Source organism: Oreochromis aureus, linkage group 5, assembly GCF_013358895.1.
Source record: "Oreochromis aureus strain Israel breed Guangdong linkage group 5, ZZ_aureus, whole genome shotgun sequence".
NCBI lineage: Eukaryota > Metazoa > Chordata > Actinopteri > Cichliformes > Cichlidae > Oreochromis > Oreochromis aureus.
The window spans coordinates 20,613,366-20,640,294 of NC_052946.1; the positions used below are offsets into that span (position 1 = coordinate 20,613,366).

The 26,929-nt window shown below is 37.8% G+C and overlaps 1 protein-coding gene and 1 long non-coding RNA gene across 2 annotated transcripts; both read left to right on the top strand.

Moving 5' to 3' along the window:
• The first annotated feature begins 260 nt into the window (after nucleotides 1-260).
• Nucleotides 261-26,033, top strand: LOC120440235. Its single transcript, XM_039612231.1, has 20 exons — nucleotides 261-304; nucleotides 1,390-1,416; nucleotides 1,505-1,795; nucleotides 2,061-2,348; nucleotides 2,442-2,525; nucleotides 3,475-3,510; nucleotides 4,302-4,358; nucleotides 4,886-4,990; nucleotides 18,930-18,956; nucleotides 19,108-19,398; nucleotides 19,555-19,845; nucleotides 20,005-20,295; nucleotides 20,449-20,730; nucleotides 21,882-22,175; nucleotides 22,631-22,924; nucleotides 23,383-23,673; nucleotides 24,108-24,188; nucleotides 24,503-24,607; nucleotides 25,741-25,781; nucleotides 25,905-26,033. The coding sequence occupies exons 1-20, from the start codon at nucleotides 271-273 to the stop codon at nucleotides 26,031-26,033; spliced, it is 3,339 nt and encodes a 1,112-aa protein (XP_039468165.1). The 5' UTR covers nucleotides 261-270.
• Nucleotides 5,697-10,866, top strand: LOC120440163. Its single transcript, XR_005613030.1, has 3 exons — nucleotides 5,697-6,127; nucleotides 10,508-10,565; nucleotides 10,819-10,866. It is a non-coding gene; the product is annotated as an uncharacterized LOC120440163 (long non-coding RNA).
• Nucleotides 26,034-26,929: the final 896 nt, after the last annotated feature.

Consider the following 26,929-nt stretch of genomic DNA (forward strand, 5'->3'; position numbering starts at 1 on the left):
TTCCACTAGGCAACACCTATATAACAATGACAGAAAGCAGCTCACCTCACTGCACCACTTAGTCTAGACTAAGGTTCTAAATATATCTCATGCTGGAGGTTTACAGAGGAAGGCTGCTGGTGTTTCTGGGGCCTGACGAAGACTAATTTTTGTATACTGATGCTCGCTTTGGTTTCCTGAGTTGAAGCGAATGTGTTAGTTACACATGTTCATGAGGTGTAATGAATATATTTGGATGTGCTCTTTTCAGCTGCAGTATTCAGCTTCATCATGGCTGGGCACCTGCTGTTTGTGATCCTCATCTGTAAGTCAAGCTTACTATAAACATATTTTTTTTTAGATAAAATGTATCTCTGCTGTTGCAACCTGTATCAGCTTGTACAACCTGTATTAATGTGTAATTCCACCCCTATATTGTTATCTACCTGGTATATTAGCATGTTTGTACAGTTGCAAGAAGAAAAAAATGACCTAATTTCTTTAAGATTGTTCTCTTATTGTATTTAAATTTTTTAACTTGTGTGACACTTACAAAGTTGAGAAAAAAGTTGAAATGTGGAGATTACTGTTGTTGTTTCAAGACAAACTGCCACAATTGCTTTAGACAATACAAAATTTCTTGTTTGGATGAGTTATTAAAACAAATAAATCAGCTGTCTTGTTATACAACATATATTCTCTTTACTGCATGAGGGTGTAGCCATCAATAACTTTGCATCTGTCCATTGCCAGCCATTTAATTTTGTACACATCTATTCTTCAATCCAATCCAATCCAATCCAACTTTATTTATATAGCACTTTTAAAAACAACAAAGTTGACCACAGTGCTTGCCAATAATAAAACAGAGATAGCAGTTAAAAACCATACATTAAGCATACAATGCAATCAATAAACAAAATAAATATATAACTGAAAAAGAAGATAAAAATAAATCAGTGTATATATTAAATATCAGTTTGTGTGTTTTTCTGTCTAACCAGATGCAGCTTTCTGCACCATCTTTTCAACATCTTTATACTTTTCACCACAGTATGTATATGTGCTAAAAGAGAAATCATTTCCTTCCTTGTTATTAAAACACATTCTGAATTACAATTTCACTAACTCAGAGGGTATAGCAACCGTGGCAGTTTTTCTTGAATCAACTATAATCTTAGAATTTCGACTTTATTCTCAAAATGATCAGCAACATATATGTTCTTCTTAATGTGGCCCTAATACTTTGTTGTAGACACTTATTCATGTAGAAATATAGAAAATCCCAAAGGGTTTGTAAACTTTTTCCTGCAACTGTGTATTATATCAGCAGATATTGTTATATTATTTTTATTATTTATTGAAAAGTCTTAATTGATTTACCCTGTTAACAAACTGTTTCATGAACAGATTCTTTGAATGAGATCAAAGCACAAGGTCAGTCCAAGAGCGTATTTATTTTTATGGTTGTTTCAATGTAATTTATACATATTTACATTCAGATGTTAACTTCATAACTTTTCAGCCCTTCTTCCACCTAAACTGACACTGAGTAAAACAGAGATCAGGGAGACAGACTCAGTCACAATGAACTGTGAGGCTCCATCCTCTGTTTCTGTAACTCAGTGTTATTTCTACACTTTGAGTGGAGGAACAGTCAGAAATTTGCCGTGTATAAAGAGACTGACAGGAGCTGAACTGCTAGATTGGGCGAAGCTCAGATCACCTGCTGAAGTTAAAGTGCGCTGTTATTATTCTGCACAGCCTGGATGGTTAAAGTCTCCAGATGGTAGCATATCTTCCATCAACATACAAAGTGAGTGACTTCTATGCTGTTTACCGATGATATCTGATATTGACTCAGAAACTAACTTGTACAACTGATGGTTGTGTCTACAAGGCCAGTGTGACAAGAGTTTTAATAAAGAACAACAGAAAACAGTTTATTACAGCCTATGCATGAAGCCACAGGCCTCTTGTGATATTAGGATTTTATCATGAGAAGTGTGTTCATTTAAAAAAAGCTAAATGTAATAATAACTTATGTGAACATTTCCTGTGTTGAACATTGTCTTTTTCAGCTTCTCTTCCACCCAAACTCATTGTTAATCCTATGGTGATCACAGACACTGACACAGTCACATTGAAGTGTGAGACTCCACCATCTGTTTCTATCGCTCAGTGTCATTTTTACACTTCGAGTGGAACAATCAAAAATTTTTCATGTATGAAGAGACTGACAGGAACTGAACTACTGGACTGGGCAATGCTCAGATCACCTGCTGAAGTTAAAATAGGCTGTCAATACATAATAAAGCCTAGAAAGACAATGTCTCCATCCAGTAACATGTCCTGCGTTAAAGTGCAAAGTGAGTCACTGTCATTTCCACATCATTATATGTAGATACAGTCAAGCAACAGAAAATGTACTCTGTAATATTTAAGTTCCAGTTTATTTTTAGATACATATGGAAAGGATGGAAGCACCACAGATTTAACAACCTTGATTCCCAGCGAAACACCATCTGCTAATAGAGTTGATACAGGTATCGTGCATGTAGGCTTTATGGATGTCTTTTGATGTTGAAATAATTATTATTGTAAGTAATGATGGACCTTATTGGCTAATCATGTATACTTAAATCTCTTTACTTTATTCAGTACAACAGATTTCACAGCTTGTATTTCTAGTAATATATAATCTGTAGGCAGAAGTGAGACAGGTTTGTTAGAATTCTTGTTATCTGAGGGTGGAACCATTTTGATTATATTGCATTGATTTGATTTAGATTTATATTATAACTGATTTCACGTACACTCAGGCTATGTCCACACGTACACGGGTATTTTTGAAAACGGAGATTTTCCGTTTTCGTTTTAAAAAATAATCCCGTCCACACGTAAAGGCAGAAATGAAGGAAAACGCTGCTAGGAACATGCCAAAGCAGCAGGTGGCGCTATATTCCTAACCGTGTAGAAATGTTGGCCAATCAGAAGTCTAGAAGCCTCGGTGGGAAATAGTAAACAAAGATGGGTCATAGAAGCAGAACCGAGTGGTATGTGTGGAGGGACAGTAACTGTGTGTGTATATGTAAGCATTTAAACACTGCAGGGAGTACAATTAACAGTAACAGTATTGTAGAAATTCATTTCACCGAAACAACAACGTGGCGCACACTGTGACGTCAAAAAAGGCGCACACCTTTGACGCTGCGTTTTCTCCGTTTTTCTCGTCCACACGTAAATGCAAAAACGGAGTTTTAGAAAATATCCACCCTAGCCGGAGTTTTTAGAAATCTCCGTTTTCAGTGACCAAAAACGGCGTTTACGTGTGGACGAAAGGTGCAAACGCATAGAAAAATCTGCGTTTTCAAAAATACCCGGGTACGTGTGGACATAGCCTCAGTCTGTTTTTAGATCAGTCTCAGAAAGACACATATATAGTTATACCCAACAATACAAGTTGTCATCACCAGTCACTTTATCTCATTTTAGGTCTGATGAATTCAGCATCAGCTGATAAAATAACAGGTAATGTATTGTTAGATTTTTTTTAATTTCAAGATAATGATGTTTTGCATGTATTATATTTGCCACATTCAGTATCTTCATTTTTTATATCAACAGAAACTTTGATAAATGTCAGTACTTTTGTGGGTTTCCTGTCACATGTACCACAGTACATATAGCAGTACTACATACATATTTAAAAGCCATTCATCAGATTCAGGTGACAATACAAAATAGCCATATGATCATCAGTATCAGTTATATTGTCCTGTCTAAGTAACAGGTATGTTAGAATACTTGTTATCCTGAGTGAGGAATAGTGTGTTTACATCTCATTTGGTTTATCCTAACTGTTTTTATATATGATTGGTGAATCAAAAAAGTCTGTGGCAGTTCTGATAAACATGTTTACCTAAAATGTATCGGTTTACGACACCAACTGTCTGCCATCTATAATCCACTTTTGAGATCCCTTCCCAGACGCTTTAACGGCCACGGCCACATCACAATGGCTTCACCTGAAACCTTGGCTGATTGTGACCCACACCCGTTTACACACCTTGGCTCGTGTGATTAGGTAGAGGATTCTTGACCCTATGGGGTCCCAAAGGGCTTAAATCTGGGATCTTAGAACTGAAGAACCTTCTCGGATGAGAGGTGAAACGTCTTCAAGGAAACTTAAAGAAGTCTAGACGCTTTTCTTTCCAGGCTCCTTTCCACCTCTCTTCTCTCTCTCTCTCTACATATATATATACATTACTGGAATGGAAAATGCAAAAACTGTTTAATGTTTTTAATGTTTTCTTTACCAGCTGTTTTTAACACTAAAAGTACATCCCTACCTGTAACAACTCTGAGAACAGCACCAGGTGAGCAACATTTTCTTCCATGTAATAATTGTTGCATGTATTTAATATGAAAACTAAGTACTTTGAAATAAATAGCAAGTAACCATTTCAAGGAAAAGTAGCCCTCTCTCTCTCTCTCCCTCTCTCGCTCTCTCTCTCCATATATATATATATATATATATATATATTTTACCAGCTGTTTCTAGTACTGAAAGTACATCGCTACCTGTAACCACTCTGAGAAGAGCATCAAGTGAGCAATATTTTCTTCCATGTAATAATTGTTGCTTATCTTCTTTCATGACAGTGTAACCATTGTTCATCATAGTAATCAGTTTCTCACCAAATAGTTTATGTTATTTATATATAATCTTTGAAGGGAGCCTAGACATTCTGTCATTGTGACTTCATTTACCATGAACACACAATTTTTTTTTTGTCTTTGTCAGTTTTATGTTCCTTGCATTATAGCTTTTATATAACTGCAAAATGGTAAACTGATTGTAAGTGAGACTGTCTACTTTATGTCTTTTGTTGTCTGAAAACAGAGACACTGAAACTGCTTGTTGTTTTGGCTGGTTGTGGAGTAGCTGTGGGTGTTTCCTTACTGGGATTTGCACTTATGAGGAATCTACGGAAAACTGGTGGTAAAGGTTGGTTTGTTTAATCAGTAGACACTGATGAATAGATAAAGTTGTAGTTTGTGGGAAATATTTTATTTAATTTCACTGTATTCAGTTTAGCATAATCTCATCACTTACAGTTGTGAAAAAGAAAGGACACACTCTTTGGGGGGTTTTTTTCTTCCCATGACTGTACAGCTAGTAAAGCAGCTGTGGAGATCAGCAGCTCACACAATTATCATAATGTGAGCCCAGCTGAACCCACAAAGTAGACTTGATATACAGTAAATTTTAATGAAGTGATTTTTTCTTTGCATTGTCTTTCTCACGCATAAGATGAGAAAAAAAATAATACTTCTGTCACGTCTGCTGCAGCAGATGGCGTGGAGTGAAGAGAGTGCAGACCCCAGTGCAAACAATGTAGACATGATAAAGAACAGAAAGAGAGTTGTTAATTTCTGGCTGCACAAAACTATAAACCAAAGCAAAGAAAGATTAAGATGGAACTAAGAAAACCCATACTGCCAAAAGCTAAAACACAAAACGCTAAGTACATGAAAGCTGAAACTAAAAACTAGAAACTTGAGACCTGAGACTTGGAACCTGAGGAAAGAAAGCCGATGGACCAACAACAGACAGAGGACTAAATACACACACATAACAAGGGATGGGAAACAGGAGGAAACACAGCTGGGGTTTATCAGAAACATCAAGACAGGGGGAAAAAAGAAAAAAAGGAAACAATACAGGGAGGAAGCAAAACTGAACACACTAAACCCAAAATAAAACAGGAAATACACGAAACATGCTGAGACACAAACTCAACACTGGGACTGGGTAAGAACAGACATGAGAACAAAACTAACCCGATGTGACACATGAAACACGAGGGAGGCACAGTAACAAAACTAATAACTAGAAATCACAAAATATAATCAGAGAATAACCAAGGAAGCTAGAATTACATATGACTAAATAATCAAAAACACTAACTCAAAGCATACCATAAATTAGAAAACACATAAACACTGGGTACCCAGACCCAGGACCATGACAGCTTCATCATTACAGTGCTATTGACAAATCCAGTACATATTGTATTTTTTAAGTCCTGTTTTTGATTTTGTTGTAGATGGCTTAACGAACAAACGATGTCTTGGAAAGCTGGTAATTTATAAATTTTATTTTGTCACTTACGGTACTTGATACTTGCACTTTACCATATTAATGAGTTTGATAATGATAACCTTTCCAAGTACTTTTGCACTTTTAAAACATGTACAAAGACGTTTTGGGCCCTTTGTACCGTATTTTTCGTACTATAAGGCGCACTTAAAATTCTTAAATTTTCTCAAAAATCGACAGTGCACCTTATAATCCGGTGCACCTTATGTATGAATTCTGGTTGTGCTTACTGACCTCGAACGGATTTTACGTTGTGATGTTTTAGTATGACTTTGGTAAGCTACGAAGCCGGACTGCTTGATGGATTGTCAGAGCATTATGGCTACCGTAGTCAGGAGCCTCACGGCAGGGGCTCTGGGTCCAAAACTCTGTCTTCCTCAGATCCCAAAGTCAAACGAACACTTCGAACATAAATGAAGACAGAAAACTAAACAGCTGTGACTTTTGTAGGGTTACTGAAGTTGGATTAGCTGGTATATAATGATGTGCTACATGATCGCTAGCGGCACAGCTATGTTACAGCTAATCCTTTCTTCTGGCTCTTGGCGAAGGCGGTCGCACTTTTCTCCTCTCCCTTCCCTTAACTTCCCTGCTTAGCTTCTTGTGTCCTTGTCTAGTCTCGTCTATTTTTTTTACTCTTTCCCTGGAACACTCTCTCACAGTCTGTTCTCTAAAATCTAAAAGAGGAATTATAGATTTGATCAACTGGTCCCTGAATGCAATTGACACCCTCTTCTCAACGAGAAGCCTGGGCTCGGGTGAGCCTGAGTGTCCTGGAGGTACTCTCCCTGCCGGATACACGATGGACGGGTGGCATAACTGGAGGGTCGTGTGCCTGGCGGGACTGTCGATTGAGGACATTGAAGATATCTACCTTTTCGGAACCATGAAAACAGGGTTCTTGCTGATCCGAGCTGGCTTGGCCCTGGCTTATCGTAGATTAAAGAAAGTGTAATCGGCTGTTCAAAACCACACAAGGCTGCCCGCTGTGATTGAAACGATGGGATGAGTCGTGAGTTCACGCAGCACGGATAAGATCTTGAAGAAGCTTGAGGCTGCCGTGAACACTCAGAATAAGACCGCTGAGCGAAAACTGGATTACATCTTGGAGAAGCTCACGGGAGTCTTGAGTTCTCAGAATCTGCTCTTTGAGCGCAAGATTGATAACATCATGGAGCGCAAGATGGAGAAGCTCATGGAGAAACTCACGGCTCTCCAACGGGAGATTGAGAGACTAGTGTCGGACTGCTAGAACAGCTTTGAAATTCACATGAGTTGTTCGCACTAAAGTAAAAACCACCATCATTTCATGCGGCTACCATTTCGGCGCCAGCTGTGGTCTCAAGGCTGGAGCTGAACAAAAACACCCTGATAACAGACTGTGCATAGACTGTTCTTCCCATTCTATGCAAGGCCACCTGGGTTGGCTGGAAGACTGTTTACTTAGCCTGGCAGGGCGAAGGACACTGTCTCAGCTGAACTCGGGACACACACACGCAAACAGATACACATACACTGATACACACTCATCCCCCCTCCCTTTCCAAACGCCTTCTATGCTTGTCCCCTCCCGGGGCAGATGGCGGGTCGACTGGACCAGCACAGACATGCTGCAGGACCGGATGCTCTGTCTACACTGGCTCTCTCTTACCCTATTCACCCCTGTTGCTTGTCTTGTGTTTCTATGGTGTATTGACAGTCATGCGCTTTTTGTGCTGAGGTGTTTTTTTCTGTTCTCAAACTGTTCTCCCATTAGGAGCTCAGTCTGAGTGGAGTTTTTTCTCCTCCTCTCACCTCATGTTATGTATTTTCGCTCTCTTTTCCTATCAGCCTACCTCTCTGATATGTCTTCCCAATGTGATGTTTGTATAAAGTTTGGGCAGAAGGTTCCTAAGTGCGCATGCGCCATTAGCGTGCTGCATGCTGTAACCCATAATTTCCTTCGGGATTAATAAAGTATTTCAGATTCTGATTCTGATTCTGATTAGCATAACATAAACAAAGTGAAGCTAGAGGATGAACGCTAATTTTTTTCCACTCGATGAAAGTTAACGTGAGGGTTCCCGATGGTTAGGGAAAAATGCAATCGCATGGCAGGATGCTGTAAAAGGACCAAACTTCAGTCAGGAGAACAACTGAGATAATCCATCCACAATATGAGGTTAGTCATTAATATAGTGCAAAAACACGGGAATAGAGCACCTGCTAGAGAATTCAACATTAATGAATCAATGGTACAGAAGTGGAGGAAGCAAGAAGGATGAGTTGAGTAAAGTTTGACTTAACTGACTGTTTTGTTTTGCTTAATGCGCCTTACATGTTTTATGCTCGCTTCGATGCTGCAGCAATTAAAACAACAAATGGCTGCGAGCGCACGGAGTGCACCAGTAAAGACAACGCTTTCATCACAGAGCATGCCGTGAGGAAAGTTTTCAGGAGGGTGAAGACCAGGAAGGCAGCAGGACCAGATGCAATCTCTGGTCGGGTCCTGAGAGCCTGCGCTGACCAGCTAGCACCGGTGTTCACAGAGATCTTCAACCTCTCCGTGGCCAAAGCAGTGGTTCCCACCTGCTTCAAAGAGTTTATCATCATCCCTGTCCCGAAGAAACAACAGCCCGCTTGCCACAATGATTACCATCCAGTAGCACTGACCTCAATTGTGATGAAGAGTTTTGAAAGACTGATGAGAGATCACATCACTTTTTCACTTCCTGCCACCATCGATCCACTTCAGTTTGCATACTGGATTAATCGCTCCATAGATGATGCCATAGCTCACCTGCTCCACACATCCCTGAGTCACCTGCACACTGGCAGAGAGAATTATGTTAGGATGCTGTTTGTGGACTACAGCTCAGCATTCAACACAATAATTCCCTCTAAGCTTTTCACCAAGTTGAAGGATCTAGGACTCAGCTCATCACTGTGTCAGTGGATCATCAACTTCCTCACAGACAGACAGACCCCAATCAGTGAGGGTGGGAAAACAAGTCTCCCCCTCCATCTCACTCAGCACTGAGTGCCTCAGGGCTGTGTTTTAAGCCCCCTGCTGTACTCACTGTACACTTATGACTGTGTAACACATCACATCGGACACCACCTCTATTGTCAAGTTTGCTGACAACACTGTTGTTGTGGGCCGGATCTCTGACAACATCGAGAAGGCCTACCTGGAGGAGATTAGGAAGCTGGAGATCTGGTGCCAGGAGAACAACCTCCTCCTAAACGGCAGCAAGACTAAGGAGCTGATCGTGGACTTCACTACAAAGCAGGTGAGGAATTATGAGCCCCTGATCATCAATGGCACGCCAGTGGAGAGAGTGGACAGTTTCCGATATCTGGGTGTCCACATCACTCAGGACCTGTCATGGTCCTGCTACATTAAAACCCTGGTTAAGAAAGCCCGCCAGCATCTCTTGTTCCTCAGAAGACTTAGAGACTTCCATCTGCTACTGAGGGTGCTTAAAAACTTTTACTCCTGCACCATTGAGAGCGTCCTGATGGGAAACATCTGCACCTGGTTTGGGAACAGCACCAAGCAGGACAGACAAGATCTGCAAAGAGTCGTGCGCTCAGCTGAACGCATCATTCGATCAGAGCTTCCTGACCTGCTGTCCATCTAAACCAAGCGGTGCAAGACCAAAGCCAGGAAGATTATGATGGACCTCTCCCATCCCAACAATGGACTCTTCTCACTGTTGAGTTCTGGGAAGAGCTTCCGCTTCCTTAAGGCCAAAACAGAGAGAATGAGGAGGAGCTTCTTCCCCCAGGCTATCCGGGCTCTGAACCAGGTGTAGGACTGAACTCTCCCACACACATCACTGTAGGACTGGACTCTTTCACACATATCACATCTCAACACGCACTCTGGTTTTTCCTTTTGCACACTTCTTATAATTTATAAAAAAATTTTATTAATAATTTCTTACGTAAACCGTTATTTGCACATCTTACTGTAAATTTCTAAGTTAAATCTGTAAATTTTTGTTGTAATCTGTAAATATTACTGTCAATTCTTGCTGTCATTTAATGGTCGGGCATTGCACAGCAATAAGCATTTCACCTCATGTCATACTGTGCATGGTTGTGTGTGTGACAAATAAAATTTGAATTTGAATTTTATAATACGGTGCGCCTTATGTATGAAAACAGATCCGTTCATCGACAGTGCGCCTTATAATCCAGTGCGCCTTATGGTCAGAAAAATATGGTACAATAATAACCAACAATAATTACTGACCACTGACTGTACTATATAATCAGTGGTCAGTTATTATTGTTGTTATTATAAGGTCTACTTTTACCCGTCATGTCATGAGTATTATCATCTGATTTCTACCTTGTTTCCATTTATCAAACAAGTTACCCAATGAGGAAGCAAACATGGCAATAAACTCAGTACCTGCTCCTGACAACCCTGGTGAGATGTGTTTTATCTTTAAATCTGTTATATGTAAAAACTATATATATATATATAGATATGCCAGTCAGATTTTGCAGATAGTCATGGAAATCTTGGATTCAATCCAGGTTTAAATGAGGCTTTATTTCTCAAAATAATAATAATTATAATTAAATACAACACAATAAAATTAAATATAATAATAATTGCATGTTATTGGATAAAAATATCTAATAACCTACAAGACTATGAAAATTAATTTCCTTCTCAGTTGCAGATTTTATTAAACAAGGTGGGGAAGAATCCTCAGAATAATGAAGTAAGTCAGGTACAAAGACAACATCTGCCTTATAGGTTAAAAGGTATTAACAGCTTTCTTTCTTTTCCCTAGTCTGATACATACGATTTGTACGCCACCATCCCTCAGGAGCCAGTTCCATTATCGCTGATGGGTATGGTTTATAGCACTGTGGAGGCACACTGAAACAGAAACTTTTGTTGAAACAAAGGGGAAGCAAATACTGTACATGATAGAAGTGCTTTAAATTCAGACCTTGTGTTATAAATTGACTGCCACTAGTCAATGTGACAATATTGAATTCACCAAGGTTCACCAATTTATATCCAAATATTAAACATTTTTTGTATAATGTTCAAGATATTTTACCCTAATTTTACCCTAAGTAAATGCAATGGTGATTTATGTCATCAAACTGAATTAAAAAAGTTTTTAAAAAGTACTTTAATGTACTTTAATACTAAAAAAGAAAACAGTCTCAATGTGGAAATATATTTCTGTTCATGTTCTCTAAAAGCAGACTATGAATAAAGAATTGCATTTGTTTGCTTGTTCAGATACTTAGGCACTAAATTTAGATCTTTCATCTTGCCTTGAATAAGTAACACCTCACATAAAACCTGAATATATAATTAAAGGAAGACCACATGCGTGGAAGAACAGCTCTGCAGTGTCATAGATAGATTCTGTTTCTATACTTCATGTTTTCATCGGCCACAGCATGAGAACAAACGAATACTTCAACATGTCAGTGCTATTTACAATTATAGTATTGCATTTTTGACTTGTGTGTTTTTTCCCCATTCAATTCTTGATTGTTTAATGAAACACAGAGCATGGCTTTACTTAGGCATGATCTGGTAATTTATTTTAAAACAAAGTCAATTTGTTGTTTTTGGTTTTTTGTCTGTGTGTCTTATATTTCCTAGTCTAGTTTGCTTATACTTGTAGTTTATTTAGTACTTCTAGTTTTGGTTGTTTTAGTATTTGGTCCTGTTTATGTTTGCTCTCATCTGTGTTATGTTTGTCTGGGTCTTGCCCTTTCTGGTTCCTCCCAGCATTTCCTGCATCGTCTTCATGTTTGTCAAGTTGCCTGTTTTCCCCAGTCATGTGTCCATGTGTGTGTGTGTGTGTGTGTGTTCCCCTAACTTCTGTATATTAAATTTATTATATATGTATATATATATCTATATATATATATAGATATATATATATACATATACATATGTATATATATATATATATATATATATATGTATGTATATATACAGACACACACACATTTCGTTCTTATAATTCTCATATTCCTGTTCTTAAATTTGGCTTGTTTCTTATGTTTCTTGTATTTTCCGCGCCACTGTTGCTTGGGAAGCTTGCACACAATAATTTCACTCGCATGTGCTATACCAGTGTACCAGTAATGTGATGTGACAATAAAAGTGATTTGATTTGATTTGATTGATTGATTGATTGATTGATTGATTGATACTTTATTTATCCCGAGATAAATGGTTTTAAAGGCTGGCACCATCATGAACACCCCTTCCAACCATACATAGAATACAAAAACATAACATTGGGAAGACAGGTCAGAGAGGTAGGAAAACTTTGGGTGGGAGTAAACGTTCGGAAGCGTTCGGAGGGGGGTGAGTGCGTGTCTGTGTCAGTGTACATGAGAGATATGCGTGTGTGTGTGTGTGTATCCTGTGTTCAACTTGAGAGAGAGTGCCCTCCTCTTTTTCTCCTCCTCTTTCCTCATGTATTGTGTATTTCCATTGTTTTTTCGTATCTCTCTGACCTGTCTTTCCAATAGATCTCGTTCAGTGCCCACCATCGACAATGTCGCCAGGCACAAGACGCAACCAACCATCGCATATCCAGCAGCAAACATCTCTGCAGGAAAATCGGGCTCTCCTGAGCCCAGGCTTCTCATCAAGAATAGGGTGTCAATTTTGTAAAGAGACCAGTTGATCAAAACTATAATTCTTTAGGTTTTAGAGAAGAAGACTGAGAGACTATCTGAGGGTTAGAGGGTTAGAGTTAGACAAGACAAGCCAAGCAGGAAAGATAAGGGAGGTAGAAGGAAAAAAGATGTGTCCGCCTCCACCAAAAGATTGTGATTGAGATTGAGATTCTTATTTTACTCTGGTACTTAATGGTGGTTTTTGATATGGGTGCACAGGGCGGCATCGTGGTGGGGGCAGCATCATGGGCAATGGCAAGTTGCTCGCACCCATGCTGCCCTGACATCATGCCGACACATTTTTTGTGATTGCATGGGCACCAATCAGTGCCCATGCAATCACAAATCATTGCTCATTCGCGAGGATTAAGAGCTCCCTCCACTTATGAGGTACCCCTCCTGCTTGCTGCATAGGGAGGAAAGGGGTGGGGCGGTGGGGGATGCTCTGGCTGGCTGGAGCTGCATCTAATAACCAGCTCACAAAATAGAACTAAATCAAAACAAACTAGGGCTGTCGACGTTAACGCCATCATCACGCTTAACGCGATTAAAATTTTTAACGCAATTAATCCATCTGGTGCACAGAATGACTCAAAATCCCTGAAATGTGATACAGACATTATGATACAGGCTTAAAATTTAGAAAACACATTGGTGCGAATGATATCACACACCTATACGTGAAAAGTGAGCGCGAAGGCCCTCGGTGGGCCTGCTTGCTGCTGCTGTCTCACACACAACCTGTCGAAAGGGGAGGGGGGCAGGGTGCTTCCAAATAGAGCACATTTCATTCATAACGTTGTCGGGGGGGGCACCAAAAAAGCTAGGACCTCCCCTGCATTGGTGTAACAAAGCAGTTTTGTGCAGTGTAACTCATGTACCACATAAGTGAAAATATTGTTTCCTGTGCGGAATTCAGTTACTTTCTTTATGTTATATCAAGTGTATTACCACCAGGAGCTTTCCATTTTACTGTTGATATAAAAAATTTGCAATAGTGACAGTATTGCATGCAAAGACTAATGAAAAAAAAGAAAATAGTGTTAAACAGATCCAAACCATTTTTCTTGAATAAAAACTAAAGAAATTCACCATGGTCATCATTTTTTCTAGTATTACTAGTTCCCTGTTCCTTTTGTTTCTCTGTCTTCCTCTTATTCATGTTTAGTTTTAGTTGTTTATCATTGGTTTACTTCCTATTTTACTTTGAAGCCTTTGTTCTTTCTTTTTACTGTCTGCTTTTGTACATCTCATTTGTCCTCATTCGTTTTCCCCCAGTTTTATTTTTCTCACTTCAGGCTGTTCAGGCTATCTGCTCCATGTGTACAAGTAGTCTTCCCCTGCCTTTATCTGATGCCAGTTTGTCTGTTTCCACTCTTTCTCTAGTTTTAGATAGGAAACGGAGCTCTCCTGTATTTGGATCGTGTTTCCATTTATCTATAACAAATGTACAAAAAAATACACAAATAGAATAACACGAGAATGTGCCAGCATTGACTTAATAACATTTAATTTAAAGAAGACATTTTTTGCTCACTTTAATCTCCATATTTTCATTGTTGGAAGTTAGTTAAAACAGCCCTTAGTTAAACTCCTCAGTTCAGCCACAGCCTATTTTAGCACATTTAAGACAAACTTTCTTCTGAACATCACAATAACAAGTTTTGATAAAAGTTGGAACTTTTAACATGGAAGTATGACGGTAGTTGACAAATGTTGAGGGGAGAACAAACAGTAGATACATGAAAGAGGCCCATAGCCAGTTCCTCTAGCACTTAATTAACACTCTGAATTGGTTTTGTAGAAAAAATCTAACCAAACATCAAATGAAAATTGAAAATAATTAAAAACTAGTAAAACTTCAATTTCCCAGAAGATATAAACTTATAAACCTTCCCTTAAAACCAGTGACTCAGTAGTGATCACAATACAACTTAGTGAGTTCCCAAGGATAAACATAACAGATGAAATAACTTGTGTCCAAAAAAATCTCTGATAGAAATGCGCTAACTAAACTTGTAAACATGTTGTACCATTAATACTCACAAGCATTAACTCTCCAAGGCAGAAATGTTTTAAAAGGCATCTAAGCCAATGAATAGCATATCCTGCAGGCTAACAAGCAGCCAGCTTCCTGTTTCCTCCACCAACAGAAACATAAAAAGCCCCACCAAAATATATGTCTTGATGCACGCTCAGACCTCCCAGCCCATTGTTCCTTCAGCGTGCTGAAGAACAATCAACTTTTGGAGACCCACCAAAATATAGGCTTGTGAGTAATCTCACTATGACCAGCAGAGGGTGCTGAAGAGAATGAACATGCATGTCATAACAGTGAGTCTGCCCGTGTTAGATCCATTTCAAAAAAAGTTCTCATGAGCTGGAGTTTGTCATGCAACAATATGGATATTAAATGAAGTATGTTCATATGTCAGGTTCAAGTTTCAAGTTAGTTTTACATGGTTCCATGGATCTCTCTTTATGTCAGCAGACAAAAGAAAAGGATGCCTCTCTGTTGAACAGAGGTTTTATAATACAGTGCAAACAAGGCATGAGTGTGATTAGTTTAAAAAGTTGGGAAGGAGCCGCACTTTAACCCTTTCGTGCATAGTGGTCACTACAGTGGACAGCTATTCAAAGGCTTTCTTGTATTTGTGTCAGTGCTGATGGTATACTTGCACATAAACCACTACACTGGACACTGATGTGTCACTCCATACCCTGACATGGTTTTTTAAAAAATGAATAAAGTACATGTTTAAACAAATGAAGTTCAAAATGCACATACAAGTTCAGAAATCTTTTTTTCATGCGTAAAGATGAATAAAAATACTACTAACCCCTAACCCTAACCCTTGGAATGGACATCTCCCTGTAAGACAAGAGCAGTGTTCTGTTCCAGAGCCAGTAGCTATCAGTCTACTTTCAATACTCTATTTTATAATACATATTGCATTATACATACAGTAGATCCCCAAATTATGTGAATAATTTGGGATGTTACAAACCAAAACAGTGAGCTAATTTTCTAAATAATTTTCTTCTAATTTTTGTTTTTATTTAAATTTAAATGTAACTTGTATTAAGTCTTTCACACTTGAACTGAAAATGCTTTGTATATTCACACTTTTCATTTTATTATCACTGAACTTGTGAGCAAGCTGTTTGTTATGCTAATTTAAGAGTTGTTAAAACAGACCGGTCAATTTTCACTGGGAACACTAAAGTAAGCGGGGCAGGGGTGCACAAAACTGGAGGGTTAGGAGGTACGATGATTAATTGGTGAGGGGAGTATCAAGAGTTTATAGAAGACACAGGGTAATAGCCAGATTTTCTAGGCACACAATTAACACTGTGAATTTTCATACTCTGGTCTTTTACTAAACCTTCTCAAGACCAAGCAGTTTTGTTGAATAAACCAAACTAAACTGCAAATGCGAACTAAAAATGTTAATAACAAATGTCATCTAAGTCAATATATCAAGATATAAACTTTAGTCCACTTGGTTAATGTCCTATGTTTGACCTGTTAATACTAGAGATGGACCGATCCGATATTACGTATCGGTATCGGTCCGATACTGACCTAAATTACTGGATCGGATATCGGAGAGAAATAAAAAATGTAATCCGATCCATTAAATATCAAAAAAGCACCTCACAAAACTTGCGACACGGCGTAACTCGGCTCATAACCGTAGCACATCGGAGCAGTGTGCATCACGTGATAGAGCGGCTGTGAGTATTTGTAGCCTCGCTACCAAACCAGCATTTCATCTCCGAGGAAGTTATCCCAGAGAGAAGTAAAGCAAGTGTGTAAGTTCATCTCTGAATGTTTGTAAAGCATTCCCATGTTAAGCTTAACAACCGATATATGGAGCAACTGCCTCTCTCTCCCTCTCCCCTTCCTGCTGCTACTTCAATCATGAAACTGCTTAATGATCAGCTGATCGGCTTTTCTGTCGCGAGTCTCTCTTCTTTGTTTTTGGCCCACTTTGCACCAGAAAGAGGAAACCAGCGGCTGAACAACAGCAGCACGTTTAACCTTGATAAGCTGTTGTTAGAATTTATTTAATATTACTTTCTACACCAGGATCCTTTTCTATGTAGCTGACAGCTGGTAACTGTGCAGGGGCGGATCTAGCAAAGTTTAGCCAGGGGGGCCGATAGGGCATTAACAGGGAAAAGGGGGGCACAAAGACATACTTTTCTTTCTTATTCTCATTTAAAATGTCTAGCTTTTAATAAATAATTATCTGAATCTTACACCCAAAGTTTTAATCTGATGTAAAATGTATAGAAGTCCATTACTGTATATATTAACTATTAAGTCTAATATACCCTAGTAAGCTATAGTACTTTTTCCTTTGGGAAGATACAATCTGTGCAGTCTGCAATTCTGTAGAAGAAAGATGTTGAATCTATTTAACTATTCTTGAAAAATAATTTATTTATTTATTTTTAATTGCATTTTTTTTTCACGCTGCATCAAATTAAAGTTGATTATGTCGATTAAGCATCATGAGGTGGAGGGTGGGGGGTGGTTCCCTTTTTTTTTTTTTGCTGGGAGTTTGCAACCCTATTAGTTAGGTTGCTTAATATTTCTGCTAAGTACTCTTTAAAATACCAGAATAGGGAGGATGGAGTAGGTTTAAGTTTATTAGATTTATCAGTGTTGCTGAACTATGAAATATTTTGGGTGCAGTGTATTTTTTACATACAGGTATAACAGAATAGCTTTAGTGTTGTTGTTTATTTAAACTTCAGTATGAACTTATACAAAAAGCAGCAAGATATTAAAAAAACAGTTTTATTGATTAAAAAACACACAATATCGGATTCATATCGGTATCGGCAGATATCCAAATTTATGATATCGGTATCGGTATCGGACATAAAAAAGTGGCATCGTGCCATCTCTAGTTTATACACCACATCTTTGTCTTGTTGGAGCACATGTGACTCTGTAAAGCCATGACGCGAAACTTCTATCACACTGTACAGACACAAAGACAGGAGGACGTGAAGTGAAAGTTTAAAAAACGAGAGCCGAGGCAAGTATTTCAAAACATGAAACAAAGACAACATGACTTTAAGGAACAAAGTGAGGCATCGCACACTTTATTATTATTCATACAACACCTATGAAAAGTATTTAATAATAATAAAAGAGCATCCATTCTATGTAAATTAATGTTTGCTTATTAACATCTGACAGTGCTGACAACAGCACTCAGACAGATAATCAGTTACAGTGAGTGTGAAAAATCAGTTGTAAAGAACTAACAATTTATCATAGAAAAACATTAAAACATCAATAAAAAAGCTTATTTATAGTCTTGTATTAAATGTTTGTTCTCATGTTTGTATAGTAAATATAAAGCTGCAGTCAGCACACAATGACATGTTTGTAAATCAGGTGGAATGAAGGTTTCAATAAATATGTATCAGTATCTTAAAAATTGTTAGTAATCTATTCAGGCCAATATGATAAAAACCCTCCACCAAAACACTGAAAAACATTTATGTATCTGATGTAACAAGATGTACGTGATATAAAGCATGTATGTATTAGTCCTCCTGTCATTCTAGTGAATACGAGCCTTTAAGAAACACAATAGCAAAGCCACACAAATGACCAACAAACACTTTAAGTGTTCTGTACTAATGCTGTAGTTGGCTAAATATATTCTAGTTATATGTGTGAGGGTTTTGAAAAGTGTATCATTGCAGGTTCACAGTATGTGAAGTGTGTCTTACTGTGGCCAGTTAGTGTGACACTTTGAAAACTGTGGTTTTCCTGAAAGCAAGTTCTAAAGTTAACATTTCATATAGGGGAGAGTCAGAGCAGTCAGACAGACTGTTGTAGTCTGTTCTGCACATTCACATTGTTCTTTTAATCATGGCTGATCTCCTGCTGCTAGTCGTTCTCATGTGTAAGTTAAACTTCTTATCAGGTTCATTCAATGTTCATATCAGCTATTCCTTAACATAGGCTCACTTATAATGGCTGTTAAATGTTGCTGTTAGCATGTTTCTCTTGTTTACATCAGAATGTTAATACTAGTTTACATTTTGTATTGTTGAATCTATTTTGTTGTTTTGTTCTTTTCTTCTTCAGATTCTTTTCATGAAATCGAAGCTCAAGGTCAGTCATATTTTCATGTTTTTATCACTGTATGGGATGTTTTTATTTTTATTTTTGGAGCTTCTCTACAGTAACTCAGCTTTGCTCATCATGAATATTTTTGTGCATATGTTAACTATTTAAAATTACATCTGTGTATATGTAATTTCAGCCAGGGTTCCACCTGAACTGACTGTGAATCCACCTGTGATCACAGTGGCAGACTCAGTCACACTGAACTGTACCACATCTGCTGCTGTGCCTCAGTGTGATTTCTACATTGCAAGCCAAAAACTGTCCAAAGGTTCCTCCTGTGTGCAGACACTGACAGGGAGTGAGCTGCTGAAGATCACACATAAGAGTGTACCTGCTGAGGTTGAAGTGAGATGTTCTTACACTGTACAGGTTTATAGTGATAAACATACATCTCCTGACAGCCAGCCATCCACAATCACCATAAACAGTGAGTGACTAAAGTATCATGAACAGTTTATATGTTTCACTGATGCTTATGGAGTTCGTCTCACAGCACATGCTGCCATTATAAGTATTTATTGTAAAATAAATAATATACATATAAATGTATTCAAATAATATAACATATACTTTAATTTTTCAGATCTTCATCCACCTAAATTGACAGTGAGCCTGCTGATGATCACAGTACCAGACTCAGTCACACTGAACTGTACCACATCTGCTGCTGTGTCTCAGTGTGATTTCTACATTGCAAGCCAAAAACTGTCCAAAGGTTCCTCCTGTGTGCAGACACTGACAGGGAGTGAGCTGCTGAAGATCACACATAAGAGTGTACCTGCTGAGGTTGAAGTGAGATGTTCTTACACTGTACAGGTTCATACTGTTAATCATACATCTCCTGATAGCCATCCATCCAATATCACCATAAACAGTGAGTGACTAAAGTACCATCAACAGTTTATAATATGTTTCACTGATGCTTATGGAGTTCATCTCACAGCGTATGCTGCCATTATAAGTATTTATTGTAAAATAAATAATATACATATAAATGTATTCAAATAATATAACATATACTTTAATTTTTCAGATCTTCGTCCACCTGAACTGACCGTGAATCCACCTCTGATCACAGAGACAGACTCAGTCACACTGAGCTGTCAGACACATGCTGCTGTGCCTCAGTGTGATTTCTACATTGCATGCCAAAAACTGTCCAAAGGTTCCTCCTGTGTGCAGACACTGACAGGCAGTGAGCTGCTGAAGATTGCACAGACGAGTTTACCTGCTGAGGTTGAAGTGAGATGTTCTTACACTGTACAGGTTTATAGTGATAAACATACATCTCCTGACAGCCAGCCATCCATCATCACCATAAACAGTGAGTGACTAAAGTATCATGAACAGTTTATATGTTTCACTGATGCTTATGGAGTTAATCTTACTGCTTATGCTATATTATTTATTTAATTTAAAATAAATAATATAGTTATAAATCTATTTAAATAATCTAACATATACTTTAATTTTTCAGATCTTCGTCCACCTAAACTGACAGTGAGCCCACTGATGATCACAGAGACAGACTCAGTCACACTGAACTGTCAGACTCCATCATCTGTTTCTGTGACTCAGTGTTATTTGCTCTTTTCAGGAGATAAAACTGTCAAAATATCTCCTTTTCTGTGGACTCTGACAGGGTCTGAAATTTTGTCAATGACACGTCAACGTTCGCCTGTTACAGTTGAAATGACCTGTTATTACGTTTCTAAATATAAATCTCCAGTGAGTAACATGTCAGCAATCATCATACAAAGTAAGTAAATTCTGCTGAAGTGCTGTGCATTACGAGGATGTTTGGCTACAGTATCAATACGAAAAAGCATGTTTCTATCAATTTGGGTGTTGAGGGAGGTTACCGTATTTTCCGCACTATATGGTGCACTTAAAATCCTTTAATTTTCTCAAAAATCAATAGCGTGCCTTATAATCCGGTGTGCCTGATTTTTGAATTCTGGTTGTGCTTACAGACCTTGAACCAGTTTTATGTGGTACCCAGTGCTCAAAAATCTGTCAAAAAATGTTTTAGTACGACTTTGGTAAGCTACAAAGCCATATCACTTGAGGGATTGTCGGAGCATTACGGCTACTGTAGTCAGGAGCCTCGTGGAGTAATATGGGTCCAAAACTCCATCCACTTCAGGTCCCAAAGTCAAACGAACACTGTGGAATCACTGAGAGTTAAAAGCTATCTAAATTCTTTCATCTTTAATAAAATAATCAGTGATGCAGCTTTACTAGTTGTAACAATTGAGTTTAGCATCCAGGCATCCATGAAAACAGAATTTATTAAGTTTATTAAATTTAACGGAGTTAGAAGTTAGCAGGAATTTAGCTCGCTAGTTTCCACGTAAACATGATATAGCATGTTCTGACTGAGAGATTTCTGAAAAAAATTAAAACGTACAGCTCTGCTATACCAACATAAATGAAGACAGAAAACTAAACAGCAGTGACGTTTGTGGGTTACTGAAGTTGGGCTAGCTGGTATATAATGATGTGCTACGTGATCGCTAGTGACACAGCTAAGTTAGCATAGCATAAACACAGCAAAGCTGGACAATGAACGCTAACTTTTTTCCACTCAATAAAAGTTAATGTGAGGGTTCCCAATGGTTAGGGACAAATGCAATCGCATGGCAGGATGCTGTAAACGGACCAAACTTCAGTCAAGAGAACAACTGAGATAATCTATCCACAATACGAGGTTAGTTATTAATATACTGCAACAACATGGGTATAGAGCAGCTGTTCATTGACAGTGCGGCTTAAGGTCAGAAAAAAACGGTATAAAAAAAATTTTTGCATCACATTTGATCAAACTTTGAGAGAGGTTTCTATTATTAGATTGACTGAAAGAAATTAAACATTTGTTTATTTAACTTGAGAAATTTTTATGCTTTTTAGCTCCTCGGCCTGAACTGACAGTGAATCCACGGATGATCATAGAGCCATACTCAGTCACAGTGAACTGTCAGACTCCATCATCTGTTTCTGTGACTCAGTGTTTTTTGTACTTTATGAGAAGACAAAAATCTGCGTCCATCTCCTGTCAGCAGACACTGACAGGAACTGAGCTCCTCTTTATGGCACAGCAGAGTTCACCTGCTGAGGTGAAAGTGACATGTTTTTACATGTCACCATATAAAGGAGGACAATACCAGTCTCCTCACAGCAACATATCCTCCATCAGCATACAAAGTAGGTGATTATACTGTGCTGGTCTATATTATACCTCAGTACAGCATGTGCATATACTTTTTGTTTAAAAAACCAAAGTAGGAAGCGAAAAGCTGATGTTTATAGAGTTTAATTTAATTTAATTGTAATGCATTAGGATGGATGTACAGTTTTATTCTTAAATAAACTGCCAGTTTGTTGAATTGATTTAAGACCAAATTTCCAGTGAGTACCATGTCATCAGTTACTATACAAAGTGTTTAAATACGACAGTATTACACTAATATGTCGAGGTTAAGCTACAATATCAATACAAAACGACAAGCTGTTCTCGAATTGTGTAATGAAAATTATAATGTGCATCAGATTTGATCATTTAAAAAAACACTCCCAGAGCAATGTCTGTTGTTAGATTTGATTTTCAAAATGAATGAAAAATGCATTTATTTAACTTGATACATTTGTATGCTTTTTAGCTCCTCAGCCCGAACTGACAGTGAATCCACAGATGATCATAGAGCCATACTCAGTCACAGTGAACTGTCAGACTCCATCATCTGTTTCTGTGACTCAGTGTTTTTTGTACTTTATGAGAAGAAAAAATACTGCGTCCATCTTCTGTCAGCAGACACTGACAGGAACTGAGCTCCTCTTTATGGCACAGCAGAGTTCACCTGCTGAGGTTGAAGTCACATGTTTTTACATGTCACAGCATAAAGGAGAACAATATCAGTCTCCTCACAGCAACATATCCTTCATTACTATACAAAGTAAGTGATCATACAAACTATATTATACCTCAGTACAGTATGTGCATTTATTTTTTGCTTTAACAAACCAAAGTATGAAGCTAAAAGCCAATGTTTACAGTGCTTTATTTATTGTAATTATAATTTGTATTAGGAGAGATAAACCAGTTTTTTTCTTTGATAAACTGCCAATTTGTTGAATTGATTTAAGACTAAATCTTTAGTTTATGGTCTCATCAGTCATCATAAAACCAGAGTAAATACTACAGTGATGTACAAATATTTGGATGTTAAGATAAACTATCAGGACAAAACATCAAGCACTTCTCAACTTGTGGGTGTGTGAGGAAATTTTTAATGTGCATTAGACTTAATCATTTCAAAAAGTAAAAACCTCAGAACAGTTTTCATTGTTAGACTTTATTTTCAAATAAATGAAACATTTGCTCATTAAACTCATCAAATGTTTATGTCTTTAGATCCTCGACCTGAACTGACAGTGAATCCATGGACAATCACAGAGACAGACTCAGTCACAGTGAACTGTCAGACTCCATCATCTGTTTCTGTGACTCAGTGTTTTTTGTACTTTATGAGAAGAAGAAATTCTACGTCCATCTCCTGTCAGCAGACACTCACAGGAACTGAGCTCCTCTTTATGGCACAGCAGAGTTCTGCTGAGGTGGAAGTGACATGTTTTTACATGTCACAGCATAAAGGAGGACAATACCAGTCTCCTCACAGTAACATATCTTTCATTAACATACAAAGTAAGTGATCACAATGTGCTGCTCTCTATTATACCTCATTATAGGATGTGCATTTATTTCTACAAACCAAAAACGGTAGCTAAAGCCTAAATGTTTATAAGGCTCTCTTTAGCTTTAAATGTAACAGATATTAGGAGGTGATACATAATTTCATTCTTCAATCAATTTTGTATTTGTTGAATGGATTTAAGGCCGTCCAAGGAGAAGAATTCTGAGTACTGATATATGTGTTTATACTGCATTCAGTATTACGCACTGACATCAGATGACGGTAAAACAATATTGTTTTGAATTTAAAAGAGGACTGTTAAGTGTAAAACACTGACACTGTGCTGTTGTAGCATTGCAGTAGTGGAAGGAAAAGGCCTTTTGTCGTGAATTCATAAGAAATTCAAATAATGAAACAATCGCAACACCATCTTCTTTTATTGCAGCTGAAAACAACACTTTGACCTCTGCTCCTCCTCCTTACATGAACTTCACAAGTGACACAATCACAAGAAACCCAACTATTGGTAAGATTTTTACAAGTCACTAAAAATGTCTCGGTCAATTCCCGTTGGCGTTGTTGTGTTTTGACATTTGAAGATAGTCATTTATTTCAGTATTCATTACTTCTAAAAATCTCAGTATTAATGGGACTACTTCTTCTACTACACACGAAAAACAAAATATTTCCTTAAACATTGAAATAGGTTGGTGTTTTGTTTTGGGGTTTTTTGTTTTTGTTTTTGTTTTTTGTTTTTTTACAGTAACTGTCCTCCTGTTTTTTCTCTTAACAAAATGGGACATGAGACTGACACTTGTCTGTGGTCTGTGTTTTTTCTAGTACCTTTTGCTCGTAAAATTCTACCTATAGTTGCAACTGGTTTTGGTGTAACTGTGGGCATCATCTCACTGACAGTGGCTCTTGTTTTTGCGAAAAGAAGAAGTGGTAAGGACAGTAACAATTCCTTATGTCATGTATAGCCTGAAACTTTTTCTACAGTCTATGTGATGAGACCAGACTTTCATATATTAGAAGCTTATACACAAAATCCACTGACCACCTCATAAACTGATTGCTTGACTCCATATGTTATACTCCTTTTCAATACTTACAATCTATTCCACAATTGTGTTACTCCTCCTTAAGACTCAGCATTATGTTTCAGTTGCTCTGCGCCAACACTCTGTACCTCACTACTGCAACACACCAGCAAATATATTAATTCACCCAGCTGTTTTAATCCAGCTGTTACTCTATTGATGTCACATCCGATCGGTTTGTGTGGTGACTTTTAGAGGAAGGAAAGCAGAGATATACTCCTCCTGCCCCATCAATGAATGAATAAATACATTCATTGATGGGGCCTACATTCTGATTTTAAAACGTATATCAAATATTTTGTTTAAATCAGAGCTGAATTCAAAATAGAACTTTGTGATATGGTTAACTGTCAATGTGTGTAAAGTAAAGTAAGTTTCAGCATAAAAGCTGGTTAAACTTTGGTCAACTGTGATTGCTCAGAGATGTAAAAAAAACTTCCCTTGACCTGATGAACATGGCAGGAGTTCCCTTCTCTATCGTTCAAACTGTCAAAAGGTTTCTTATATCATTGGCCGAAATGGTTGCTAAGACAAAACTTGTATGTTGCAGTGATAAATGAGAGGGATATTTCCTGCTAATGGTAGTTTTAATTCTACACAAAGCACAGATTGTAACTGACTTCAGATCAGCAAAAGCAGTGAAAGCAAGTCAGCGTTAGCTTGTCTAGCACAATGTTTATCTACAATGACAAAACAATTAATTGAAAACTGCAGGCCTCTCATCTTGACAAGCTCAAGTTATTGTTCACACAACTATAAGAATGCCCGTGCCCATATAGAGTTCAATGGCTCCATTATTAAGTGGCTGTATCCATCATTCTGCCCTAATAGAACATCACCTTCACAACCACTATGAATTAAATATTGACTCTTTATTCACTTCTGGTATTATGTTTCATAGGGTGTCTGCAAGTACTGTTGTTTTTTTCCTGAATGGTAGTTTTGTTATGCTGATTTTTGTTTTGCCTTTTGCTGTAGGTGACTTTTCAAACACAAAAAAAACTGACCAAGAAGGATCGGTACTTTTATTTATTTATTTATTATTATAAAAAATGTCCTGTGTCTAATAATAATTGAGGTGAGTAATTGCAGTTCATGCATGACTTCTCTTCTTCTCCATTTCTTCTTTTTTATGAAACAAGTTACCTCGAAATGATAATGAAGCCTTCAATATGATCAGTTTAGTTCCTGGTGAGGACCCACCAAAAGGTGAGCTGCTGATTTTTGTGCTCCCAGGTTTCCTTTTGCTTTATTTTGGTATGAGGAAATAAGAGGAAGAATTAAGATTATTTTGATGAGCAAAGCATTTAAACAACAAACACCATGTTACTGTATGAATATCAGAGGAGTATACTACAAACCAAGATCACAAAGATGCACTTAAACAATAATATTTGCTGAGTGTGTTCAGCTCTGACTCTGAGATACGGGAATCACTGTAGTTTGTCACCAAATCAATGTGGCATTAATATTCCCGGTGATAATAATAATAATAACTAGAAAGCGAAAATTTCAGAAGAAATTTTATGTGTGCCTATGCCGCTGCTAATCACTGTAGTTTGCCATTCATACGGCTACAGAGAGCAAAACTCAGAAGAGCAGCCATTCTCCACCATGAACTATGGTAAAAACAAACACCGCTCACGCTTCACAGATGACAGCTTACAGTTTTGTGTAAAGATGAAGTTACTTTGTACAGCGCCGATTTGCAGACGCTGTGCACACAGGTTCATGAGCAGAAGTCCCATTGTACCACGGCAGACCCGACAATGTTTGCATGAACACACTTTGAAGCATTACATTATAGACCACTTTTCACACATGCATTCACTTTTTGTTTTTGTTATTTTTACACAGTGTTCTGAATTATGAACAATGGTCTACAGCCAATCCTGTGTATTATTATACAAACTTTGGTTGTGAGATTCAGATAACTATTTAATAAAAGCTAAATATTTTATATGAGAGTAAGAAAGAAAAGTATATCTTTGTGTCCACCTTTCTCTGTTAATGCCCTAGCTCCCCCTAAAAGCTTTGCTAGATCCGCCCCTGCACAGTTACCAGCTGTCAGCTACACAAAAAGGAGCTTGGTCTTTGTCTCTCAGAAACAACTCATAACTTCCTTCAACTCATTCATGTCACCTAAAGTGTAAACCTGTTTCTCCAT